Genomic DNA, 12,810 nt, shown 5'->3' with positions numbered 1-12,810 from the left:
GCTTCCTATTACTTTGCAATTCCTCTCAAGACCACAGCTCATAAAGAAGGGATATCAGTCTAGTGATGCTTATAAACAGCTCCTTTAGAATTCAGGATCATATATTAATCACCATTGCACTAGGAAGCAGGTTGACTGGCTTCTAGCTCCATCTCTGCAACAGATTTACTCCATGACTTTACTCAACTCACTTTTATTCATTGTATTACATTATCTGTAAAATGAGGGGACACTAAATGATCACTAATAATTCTTCCTGTTCTAAAGTTCTATGAGTGACTTTAGGAATTTTTCTCCTGGAGGCCTGACCCAGAATTTAGTTTATACTCTGACAGTAGTCACAACACCATCACCACAAGCTAATTGCTCCTTCAGGGTCCTTCCCACAGAAACTTGATTAAGAGAATCCCTTGTGGCCAGTGTGAATCTATCCCCTTTAGACACTGCATTTTCTTAAAAGCTAGTTCATTCTTTGCTTTCTCAAGAATTTCCCTGTACATTGTCAGATATCTTAGTATTATCATATATTCACATGTCATTGGTCCTGAATAGCCTAAAATGATCCCCTCTCCCCACTTTTCTAAAAGCAAGCCTCAGGGTTAACAACTAGGAGACTGCAAGAGAACTGTTTCCATTTGATAGTATTCGTGGAAGACTTCCAGGTGAGCACCAACCTCATGGCTGTTGGATTTTATGGGATTTACTCAATAAAAAGGATGTTGGTAAGAGGTTTCCATGAGGTAGCCTGAAAGTAGTAGAGAGAGCAATAGACTGGCTTCTAGTTCTGGTTCTATCACCTAAATACCTACATAACCTTTGACAAGTCACAACATCTCTGGGTCTCAGTATTGGAATAGATCTCTGAATTCATTTCCATCTTTAAATGTGTGATCCTATGACCTGTACCTTAATTTTCTATCTCTAAAATGCATCATGTGAAATAACATGACCTATATAATAATTTTTAACTTTAATGTTCATTGTTTAATATTAGTTTTAAAATTAGTTCTATCTCCTTCCTCTTCCCTGCCAAGGGTAGATAATGAAATATTACCTTAATTAAATTCTTAATAATCCTTACTAATTAGATTTTTCATTTTAGACATGATTTTATGGGTGTGAGAAAACTCTAATACCTCTATCAATGAAGACTGGAAACCCCCCTGTAATTAATTGGCTTAGAGAGCTGTGACTTGCCCATAGTCACAACATCATATGTAAGGATGTAGGGATTAAGCACGGGTCTGTGTGACTCCAAGGCTGGTCCTTTCTTACCTAGTAATTATGAGTATTTTGAACATTCTCTCCTAGTTGACCAGCATTAGTCTTAAGCATGTCCCTCTGTTTGTATATAGAAATATATATGTATACACACATTTATATTTATACATACACATATATGTGTATATGTGTATGTATGTGTGTATATAATATATGAGTGTATATTTAATCATGTATATTTAATACATGTATGTTTAATAATGAACACCTAGTTGTGTGATCCTCTGGCAAGTCACTTACCTTCCCTATCCCTCAGTTTTCCTATTTGTAAATTTCCTTATTTATAAAATGAAGGAGTTGGATTGGAGGACTTCTAAGAGCTTTTCCAACTGCAATCTATGACTCTACTTTGTAGTTGCTATAAACACGCAACCAACCAATTAATTAACAAACATTTTTTGAAATGTCTACTATGTGCCTGATAATCTAGGTCTTTTTCCTTAGGCTAAACTAAATGGCTCAGAAATGGTGGTGACAGGAAAAGATGATGTTGTCTGGGTGGCTGGCTATAAACCCACTTCAGTTCCTGAATCTCCTTCCATTCTAACATTTGATTTCTAGATATTCATCCTCCTATCTTAAAGATGACTCATATATAATCATAGCTGAAAGTCTGTTAAATATACATAGTTCTCATTATAAATGAATCTTTGGAGAAATTACATTTAAAAAATCTTTCACAGAGAGAAACAATTAAGGGGAATTGGAGGTATTGTAGAGATGTGACTTATACACATCCTGTCTGGTTTCTTGTGTAGTGTTATGTAAGGATTTCAAAGGAAATTGATTACTTTGAAAGGCAGCTAACAAAATATTAAAAACAGCAGGTTCACTCACAGATCCCAGATTAAGAATGCCAGTCCTAGATGACAGAGATCTTCCTTGAGGGAGGTTTGTACCTAATATTCCTGAGGTTTAAGTGGGGGAAGACTGAGAAAGAGAAGATAATTTATATTATTGTACCACATAGGCACTGGAACTGTTTTGTAAAGGTTCCCAACTCTGTGGAGGCTGGCTCGGCTCAGGCAATGCTAAGAGAAGGTGGGCATTACTGGGGCAAGGGAAGGGAATCTCTTTTTCTACCTAGTCTCTCTATCACCTATTCCCTCTGGGGCAGGTTGCTATGTACATTTCATGAACTGGAAAGAAAGAGTGAAAGTCACTTCATCCACTGTTCAGCCATCCTTAGTCTTTCCTTCTAGGTTTGGAGACTCTCTATTCCAGGTGAGAATGCTCATTGATTGAACATTTATATAAATATTGATATTCACTCAATCCAGTCACTACTCTTTTGGATTATTGAAATAGCCTGCTGACTGGCCCCTGTTTCAAGTGTCTCCCCACTTACTCTACTCAGATGTCAAATTAATCATCCTAAAGTGAAGTAACCCCAGAAATAAACTCTAGTTGTATGCCTATCACCTATAGAGTCAAATACAAAATTCTTTGTCATTCAAAGGTCTTCCTAATCAGACATTCTCTTAGCTTTCCAGTCTTCCTGTACTTCATTTCTCACCAACCCAGGTTCCATGTACTCTGTGATGCAGGGAAAAAGGTCTTACTGTTCCTCTCACCACACCCCATATCCAGTATTTTTGCAGAAATTCCATATGCTTGGAATACTCTCCCCCCTCATCTCCCTACTTTCAAGGGAAGATGCAAACATGCAAAACTACTCTATACAAACAAGATGTAGAGAGGATAAATTAGAGATAATCTCAGAGGGCATTAAGATGGATCAGGAAAGTCTTTTTGATGGGATTTTATCTGGGACTTAATGGAAGCCAAGAAAGAAAGAAAGTGGCCATGAGGAGGGAGAGCATTCTAGGCCTCGAGGACAGCTGGTGAAAATGCTCAAATGGTAGCGATGGGAGAGTTTGTGAGAGGAACAACATGGTGGTCAGTGTCATTGGATCACAGGCAAGTGGGAGTTGTGGGAGAGTAAAGTGTGTATGAAGACTGGAAAGTTAAAGGGGTGCAGATTGTGAAGGACTTTGAGTGCCAGAGGGTTTTATATTTTATTCTAATAGGGATAGGGAAACATAGAAGTTTATTAAATGAGGTGGAAGGTGACATGGTCAATAAGGAAGACTAATTTGACATTTAGGTGGAGAGTGAGAATGTATGGAGATAATTGAAGAAGGGATATCAACAGCAGGATGTTGAAATTGTCTAGATATGAAATGATGAGGCCTCCATCAGGGTGGTCACAGTGTCAAAGGAAAGAAGGAGGCCTCTACAAAGATGCTATTAAGGTAAAATTAATAGGACTTGGCAACAGATTGAATATAGAAGAATAAAAGAACTAAAAATCAAAGATGACATGTGGAGTGCAAATCTGGGTTACTGAAAGGAATAGGAAAGTTAAAAGGAATAAGAAAGTTCAGAAGGGGGAGGGTTCAGAGGGCAAAGTAGTGAGTTTGGTTTTTGCCATGTTGATTTTAAGCTATCTATGGGATAGCCTGATTGCAATGTCTAATATGCAGTTGGAGATGCAAGACTGGAGGTGAAGTGAGAGGTGTTGCTGATGTTTTATTGTATGAATCTGCAGATGGCTCCTATTCATTACTGGTCATTGTCTCTGTGTCCAGTTGCTTCAGATCACTGACTTTCCTACACTGGCATGAAGCCTGGGCTGCAAGGAAGTTGAGACTTCTTGGAAGAATGAGAAGATCCACAAGAGGTCATTCTTGTGGTTGTGAGGACCTGCTTCTTCTTTCCTTGGTATTATATGAGTCCATATACCTTTTCCTATTATAGTTCTTAGCTCAGGACAGGATTATCTAGTTTTCTATGTTCATTAGAGTTCAAGGATCTACTGTTGGACCCCATCTAATAGTGATAACTCAATAGCATGTTATAAGATATTTTCCCTTTAAATTCGGGGTAGAAATATTAGACATCATTAAAATGCTTGCTAATTGAAGAGGAAATAAAATTTTAAAATCACAAAGAAATCACATGTATGTCCCTGGCATCACTCATGCCTTACCTTTACTGAACTAAGTATATCAGTGTCTAATTTCTGCATTGTAATTGCACTCCTTCATTTCTATCCATGGTCAACACTAACTCTGATTTTTGGTTATAATCAGGCAATAAAAATATCATTCTTTTTCTTCCTGTCTCAGGCTTTCTTTGCTGCCCACAAGTGCTCAATGCACCCATCAAGGACATATCAAGGACACAACAGTCACTAGTGGTCTTCTAGCTATATCTGGACTAATCAATCCCTCAAACCCATGGCTCTTAATAACCAGACATTGGTCACTGAATTCATCCTACAGGGATTTTCTAAAAACCCTCACCTTGAAATCCTCTTCTTTTGTCTTTTCCTATTCTTCTATGCCCTGGCTCTTGTTGGCAACTCTCTCATCATTGCTTCAGTTTGGGTCACTTCAGGTCTTCATACACCCATGTATTTTTTCCTGATCAACCTGGCCTTGTTGGATATCATTTGCACAACTACAGTGGTGCCCAAGCTTTTGGAGAACCTGGTGGAAGAGAAGAAAGTCATCTCCTTTATTGGGTGCATGACCCAGGTCTTCGTCTTCTCTTGGGCTTTAGGTTCTGAGCTCCTTCTTTTCACAGTTATGGCTTATGATAGGTATGTGGCTATTTGTCGGCCCCTACATTATAGCACTCTGATGAACAAGAAGATCTGTGGGGTGTTGGTGACTGGCCTGTGGATTGTGGGTGGGCTGGATTCTGGAATGCACACAGCAATGCTTGTACAATTGTCTTTCTGTGGACCTAATGTCATTGATCACTTTTTCTGTGAGATTCCCCCAATCCTGCCCCTCTCTTGTTCCTCAACAAAGGTGAATGAGTTTCTCACCCTAGTGACAGACCTCCTCTTGGGCGGTACCAATTTCCTTCTAACCATAATGTCCTATGGCTTTATCATTGCCAACATTTTGAAAATCCGGTCTGCAGAGGGGAAGAAGAGGGCATTCTCTACCTGTTCCTCCCATCTCATGGTGGTCACCATGTACTATTTCGCTGTATTTTGTGCCTATATAAGTCCAAGTGCCAGCTATTCTCCTGAAAAAGGGAAGGCAGTGGCTGTGCTGTATACCACGCTAAGCCCTGCTATAAATCCACTAATCTATACTCTGAGGAACAAAGATGTCAAAGCAGCCCTTAGAAAACTCTTTGTGAGGCGGTTCCCATTTTAGGGTGCCTTAAAATGTCAATGCACCTCAGATCCTAGGTCTTTTCTCTATCAGCGAGTCTTAACTGCAGATCCATGAACTTTAAAACAGTTTTTCTTGGTAACTGTATTTCAATGTAATAATGATGTACCAGATAGAGTTCTGGACTTGGAGTCAGGAAGATCTGAGTTCAGATCCAGCCACAGGCACTTTCTAGCTTGAGCAACGATCATTAACTTCTATCTGTCTCAGTTTCTTTATCAGTAAAAAGAGCACAGTAATAACACTTACATCTCAGGCTTATTGTGAGAATAAAATTAGACAATATTTGTAAAGTACTTTGTAAACATTAAAGAGCTATATAAATGGCATTATTATTACTCCTTGTGTAATCCTCTGTATTTTATTTAAAAAGATTATTTTGAGAAGGGGTCCATAGACTTTACCAGAATATCAAATGGTTCCATAATAAAAAAAATAAGAACTTTTTCTTTGAATAGTCATAAATGAAAGGAAAATGAAAATCATTACAAATGTAAACTTTGTATTCACTAGTGCTGAAGGCTCACTTATAACTATGTATTTTATGTTTCTATCTCATTACTTTTAATTAACCTTTTCAAAGTTGAAATATCAGTGACTCATAATCTCTTCCATAGATTCTTGGAATGGGATGGGATTATACCATTTTACCTAATTCATCTCCCTGTCTTCAGGCACAACTAATCTAATTAAAAATTAACCTAGTTATTAGTGTTTTCAATAGGAATAATGAGTCAGGCAATATAGATGACCATTGCAATTCATTCTACCTTAGCTTTTGTGAATCCTAGATGATTCAAAACTCAATTTCTTTTTACTTATATGGCTTCTTTTTTCCTCACTTCTTCAATATTTTCCCTCCTAGCCTTTGCTGATGGGGGATGACTTTGAGATCTTACATAGTAGATCAGTGTCCCAGGACACATGTTAATCAGCATTACACAAGGATGCTTCAAACTCTTTGGGTATGAACAGGCAGCAGAGAGAAACAATGGTTGGACTGAGCAGTCTAGAAGGTGACTGCTTTCATTCAGAAGTCTGGCCATTCATGTAGAACAAGCAGGGGGTTTACCAGTCTTTTATTATTATTTTCCTTAGTCTTATAATGCAAAAAGTAGAGGGAACAGGATTGAAAATGGAAGACAGGTTGAAATTTAATTGATGTGCTCATCCCTGTATCTAGGCTAGGTTTAGAGAAATAATTTTACAGAATTATAGATCTAGAGTTGGGAGGGATCTCAAAGGCCATCTAGTCCCACCCTCTCTCTTTATAGATAAGCTAACTAATTCCCAGAGAGTTGAGTGATTGGCCCTAGGTGATCCAAGCAGTGAGTGACAGAGGCAATATTAGAGTATATTGAGTGCATCCCTTTTCAAGGTACCATATCTCAGGTTAGCTTTGTGAGTGTGACTAGATAGTACAGGGGGGACTGAGTCTTGAATCATTTTTTTTCAGATCAATTAAAAGACATTTATTAGGTGACTGCTATGTAATTTTTAAAAAATATATTTCATTTTTAATCTGTGGAATAAAGCAAACTTTTCCATAGCACAGTATAATGGAAAAGATAATTGCACATGAAACTGCAAATCTGCAATGCCGAACTTGTTATTCCTTATAAACATACAACAAAATTATTATGGAAATTTTCCCCCCTTTTTTCTTCCCTCCTCCCATCCTAGAGATCATTACCTTTAAACAGAAATAGGTATATGTATGTAAAATTATTCTATATGTACTTCTATTTATCAGTTCTTTCTCTGGATGCAGATAGCATCTTTCTACTTATTTCCTTTATAGTTAATATGGGTATTTATAATAGTCAAAATAACATCATTCAAAGTAATTCTTTTTTAATCAAATGCTTTATTAACTTCTAGTTTACATCACTCATTTCCACAAAATTTTGAGTTACAAATTTTCTTCCCATTTTCCCCTACCCACAATATAGCAGTCCCAAGGTTATCCCCTCCTCCAATCTGCTCTCTCCCATATCTTCTCCCATACCACTTCTGACTTTCCAGTAGGGCATGGTGGATTTCTATGCCCCAATGCCTATATGTCTTATTTCCCAATTACATGTAAAATAGTATTTAAAATAGCATATATATATATATATATATGTATATATATATATATTTGAACATTTGATTTTAAAACTTTGAATTCCAGATTTGTTTTCTTCCTCCCTTGTCACCCACCCTTACTGGGAAGATAAGCAAATCAACATAGGCTGTACATGTGTAGCTATGCAAAACATTTCCATAGTGGATATATTGTAAAAGACTGACTATATTTCCCTCCCTCCTATCCCACCTCCCACTTGTTATACTCTCTACTTTGATCCTGTCCCTTTTCAAAAGTATGTGCTGCCAACTTCCCTCCCCCCCAACCTGCCATCCCTTCCATCATCCCCCCTCTCATTCCCTTCCCCCTACTCTCCCATAGGGTAAGATATCCTTAGTGTGTATGTCATTCCTTCCCTAAGCCAAATTCAATGAGAATAAGGTTGACCCAATCCCTTTTGCCTTCCTCTTCTTCCCCTCCATTGTAACCACTTTCCCTTGCCTCTTCTATATAAGATAGTTTACCCCATTCTGTCTCTCCACATCTCCTCACATTATATTCCTCTCTCACCTCTTAATTTCACTTTTTAAGTATCATCCCTCCCTATTAAATTGGTCCTGTGCCCTCTATCTATGTATACCTGAACACATATATACATACATTCACATATGTATTCATACACCTATATACCCTCCTTTATAGACATACATATATATGTATAAATATACACATATGTTTATATTCCCTTCAAGTATTCTTATACTGAGAAAAGTTTCATAAGTTACAATTATAATTTTTCCATGTAGGGATGTAAATACTTCAACTTTCATAAGTTCCTTATGATTTCTTTTCCCTATTTACCTTCTCATGCTTCTCTTGCTTCTTGTATCTGAATGTCAAATTTTCTATTCAACTCTGGTTTTTTCATCAAGAATATTTGAAAGTCCTCTATCCCACTGAATGACCATATTATCCCCTGAAACATGATACTCAGTTTTGCTGGGTAAGTGATTCTTGGTTTTAACCTCTGCTCCTTTGACATCCAGAATATTATATTCCAAGCCCTTCAATCCTTCAGTGTAGATGCCAGATCCTGTGTTATTCTGATTGTGTTTCCACAATATTAAAATTGTTTCTTCCTGTCTGCTAATAATATTTTCTCCTTGATCTGAGCACTCTGGAACCTGGCTATAATATTCTTAGGAGTTTTCTTTTTGGGATGTTTTTCAAGAGGTGATCAGTGGACTCTTTCAACATCTATTTTGCCATCTGGTTCTAAAATATCAGGGTAATTTTCCTTGAGAATTTCTTGAAAGATGATTTCTGGGTACTTTTTTTGATCATGGTTTTCAGGTAGTACAATAATTTTTAAATTATCTCTCCCAGATCGATTTTCCAGTTCAGTGCTTTTTCCAATGAGATACTTCACATTGTCTTCTCTTTTTTCATTTGTTTCTATCTGTTTAATAGTATCATGATTTCTCATAAAGTCACTAGCTTCCATTCACTCCAATCTAATTCTGAAGGAATGATTCTCTTCAGTGAGCTTTTAAGATTCTTTTTTCCATTTGCCAAATTCGGCTGTTTAAGGCATTCTTCTTTTCATTGCTTTTTTGAGCCTCTTTTGCCATCTGGGTCAGTCTATTTTTAAGGTGTTATTTCTTCAGTCAGGTTGTTGAATCCCATTTCATAATTTTCTTTCATCATTCTCGTTTCTCTTCCCAATTTTTCCTCCACTTCTCTTATTTGGTTTTCAAAATCCTTCTTAAGGTCCTCTATGGCCTGTAACCAGTTCATATTTTTCTTGGAAGCTTTTGGTGCAGGAGTTCTGATTTCACTGTCTTCCTCCTCTTCCATGCTTTGATCGTTTTTGTCCTCAACATAGGATTGTAAAGTTGGTTTGCTCTGCTTGCTTTGCTTCCCTTGTTTGTTCATGTTGCCACTCAATTGCTTGACTTTTGGGCTTTTTTCCACATGGTGGCTGCACAGCTGCTGCAACTTAACCACTTCTCTCCCCTGGGGCAAAGGTCGACTGTACTCCCTTATACTGGATTGCAAAGTCCACACTGAGTGACCTCTCACTTTGTCCTTATCTATATGTTTATAATTCTGTAAACAACCACAGTTGCTGGTGATCTGAAGACTCTCCAGCAGGTGGCTGGTCAGGCCTGCCCTGAGGCTGAAACCTCAGGCTCTCACAGGACTGGGCTTGGTTCCCAGAGCGCCATGCTGGCCACTTCCTGCCTGCTTGCCAGGCTGTCCTCAGTGGTAGGTTAGCTTCTCTGTGTCATTTTGTGGGTTCTATCCAAAGTAATTCTTAAGACAATGTTGTTGTTACTCTATATGCAGTGTTCTCTTGGTTCTGTTTATTTTGATCTTCATTATTTCATTCAAGTCTTTCTTTGTTTTTCTAAGATCATTGAGACCACTATTTCTTTTTTTGGAGGGCAATTGGGGTTAAGTGACTTGCCCAAGGTCACATGGTTAGTTTTTGTGTTAAGTGTCTGAGGCTGGATTTGAACTCAGGTCCTCCTGACTCCAGGGCTGGCACTCTATTCACTGCGCCATCTAGTTGCCCCTGATTTAGAATATTTTTATATGACTATAAATTGTTTTGATTTCTTCTTCTGAGAACTACCTATTTCTATCCTTTAACCATTTCTCAATTGGGATATGATTTGTATTCTTGTAGATTTGACAAGTTTCTTTATATATTTTTGATATGATTCCTTTATCTGGTAAACTGCCTAAATCTCCCCTCCACCTCCCCCCCCCCCCCATTTTCTGCTTCTTTTCTGATATTGGCTATTTTTTTATTTGTTCAAAATCTTTTTAATTTAATGTGCTAGAAATTATCCATTTTATACCTAACATTGTGTTCTACTTCTTGTTTATTTAGAATTTGTTCACCTGTTCATTTCTAATAAATAATTTGTTCCATATTCTTCCAATTTTCTTGTATTATCTGTCTTTATAAATAAGTCATGCATTTGTTTTGATTTTATCTAGGTAAATGGTGTAAGATATTGGTCTATGCCCAGTTTCTGCCATATTGCTTCCTAGTTTTCCAAACAATTTGTTTTACTAAATAATGAATTTATATCCCAAAATCTTGTCTTTATGCTTGTCAAATACAAGGTTTTAAGCTTATTTGCTGCTGTAAATTGTATGTCTACTTTATTCCATTGATCTACCTTTCTATTTCTTATCCAGTACAAGATAATTTTGATAATTACTGCCTTATAATATAGTTTATGATCTGATATTGCTAAACCTCCTTGCTTTACATCCCCCCATTATTTCCTTTCATATTCTTGACTTTTTGTTCTTCTAAATTAATCTGTTCATTATCTTTTTCTAATTCAGTAAAAATTTCTTGGTAATTTAATTGGGATGGCATTGAATATATAAATTAGGTAAAATTGTCATTTTTATCATATTGGCCCTGCCTACCCATGAACAATTAATATTGCTCCAATTATTTAAATCTGATTTCATTGATATAAAAGGCTTAGGTTTTTTTTTTTTTTATAATTTTCTTTATCTAGTTCCTGGGTTGGTTTTTGTAGGTGTACTCCAAGGTATTTTAATCTCTCAAGAGTGATTTTAAGTAGAAAAGTTCTTTATGTGTCTTCTATGTGTTCATTTGAGCTACTGATCATCCTTACCTTGGAAAGGCAGTCAGAGGAGTGGGGAGAAGTGTGTGTGTGTGTGTGTGTGTGCGTGAGTGTGAGTGTGTGTGTGTCCTTTGTCCCTGTTGGATGGGGCTATGTTTATGGTTAATTATAGCTCAGCTGCCCGCTTCCCTGGAAATGGACATAGTTTCCCCTTGGCTAAAAAAAAAAGATGGATTTGTAGCTAAAGTTTCAAATCATGACAGTTCCTTATTGCCTGTGTGACCTAGCATGTCACTTTACTGTTCTATCTTTCAGTTTTCTAATCTGTAAAATAAAACAATTAGAGGGTCATTGTAAAAACCAAATGAGATTATATATGTTTATGTGTATAAATATATAGATATATATTTATAATTATATATATGTATATATGAATTTATATACTTTTCCTCCTGACACAGCATTATATATATATATATATATATATGTTTGTGTGTATGTATGTGCATATAGGTATGCAATGTTTAATATTAAAATGTTATAATATTGCTATGCCAACCTATACAAATGTCATTTTGTTTGAAGGGAAGGGGAAAAAATTTATTTATTTATTTATTTATTTTTGCCTTTTGGAGGACAATTGGGGTTAAGTAACTTGCCCAAGGTTACAAGGCTACTTTGTGTGTGTGTGTGTGTGTGTGTGTGTGTGTGTGTGTGTGTTAAGTGTCTGAGGCTGGGTCCAAACCCAGTTCCTCCTGACTCCAGGGCCAGCACTTTACTCACTGTACCACCTAGCCACCCCATAGGGGAAAAATTTTAAGAGTAAATAATCTGCCTTCCAGATCAACACTGAGTAATACATACATACATATATATATATATATACACATATGTGCATACATATACACACATGTGCATTGCATATGTATATGTGTATATGCCTAATACATATACATATATACATATATCTGTGTGTATGTGTACTTCAGTAATTTAGTCATGTCTGACTCTACTTTCTTGGCAAAGATATTGGACTTATTTGCCATTTTCTTCTCCAGTGTGTCCTCCCCCCCCTTTTTTTTTCAAATTTTTAATTTATTTATTTTTAGTTTTCAATATTCATTTCCACAAGATTTTGAGTTACAATTTTTTTCTCTCCCCGTCTTTCCCCTACCCCCACCCCAAAATAGCAGGCCTACTGAATAACCCTTCCCCCAATCTGTTCTCATATCTTCCCCTTTAACCCACCCTAACATTCTAGTAGGGCAATATGTGTTTCTATACCCCAGTATCTGTATATCTTATTTCCCAGTTGCATGTAAAAAAACATTTTTTAAACATTTGTTTTTAAAACTCTGAATTCCAGACTTTTTTCCCTTCTTCCCTCCTCACCCACCCCCACTGGGAAGAGAAGCAATTCAATATAGATTGCACATGTGTAGTTACCTGAATCATTTCCATAGTAGCTATATTGTGAAAGACTAACTATATTTCCATTCATTCTATCCTGCCCCCCACTTACTCTATTTTCTCCTTTGACTCTTTCCCTTTTCAAAAATGTTTGCTTCTAACTACCTTCTCCCCCAATCTGCCCTCCCTGCTATCCTCCCCGCTCTTATCCCATAACCCCCTATTATCCTGTAGGCTA

General features: G+C 36.9%; 1 protein-coding gene across 1 annotated transcript; it reads left to right on the top strand.

Moving 5' to 3' along the window:
* The first annotated feature begins 4,523 nt into the window (after nt 1-4,523).
* On the top strand, nt 4,524-5,459 carry LOC138148520 (olfactory receptor 13A1-like). The gene has a single exon (XM_069071221.1). It carries the CDS (start codon nt 4,524-4,526, stop codon nt 5,457-5,459), a length of 936 nt encoding a protein of 311 aa, XP_068927322.1.
* Nucleotides 5,460-12,810: the final 7,351 nt, after the last annotated feature.

The sequence above is a fragment of the Petaurus breviceps genome, unplaced genomic scaffold (genome assembly GCF_028583685.1).
Source record: "Petaurus breviceps papuanus isolate PSGF00001 unplaced genomic scaffold, PetGlider_PUasm1.0 90825, whole genome shotgun sequence".
NCBI lineage: Eukaryota > Metazoa > Chordata > Mammalia > Diprotodontia > Petauridae > Petaurus > Petaurus breviceps.
Note: the sequence above shows the minus strand (reverse complement) of the source record. Positions and strands in the feature narration are given on the sequence as shown.

Excerpts from the sequence above, each read along its gene's own strand:
- LOC138148520 (XM_069071221.1), top strand. The coding sequence starts at position 4,524 with ATGGCTCTTAATAACCAGACATTGGTCACTGAATTCATCCTACAGGGA.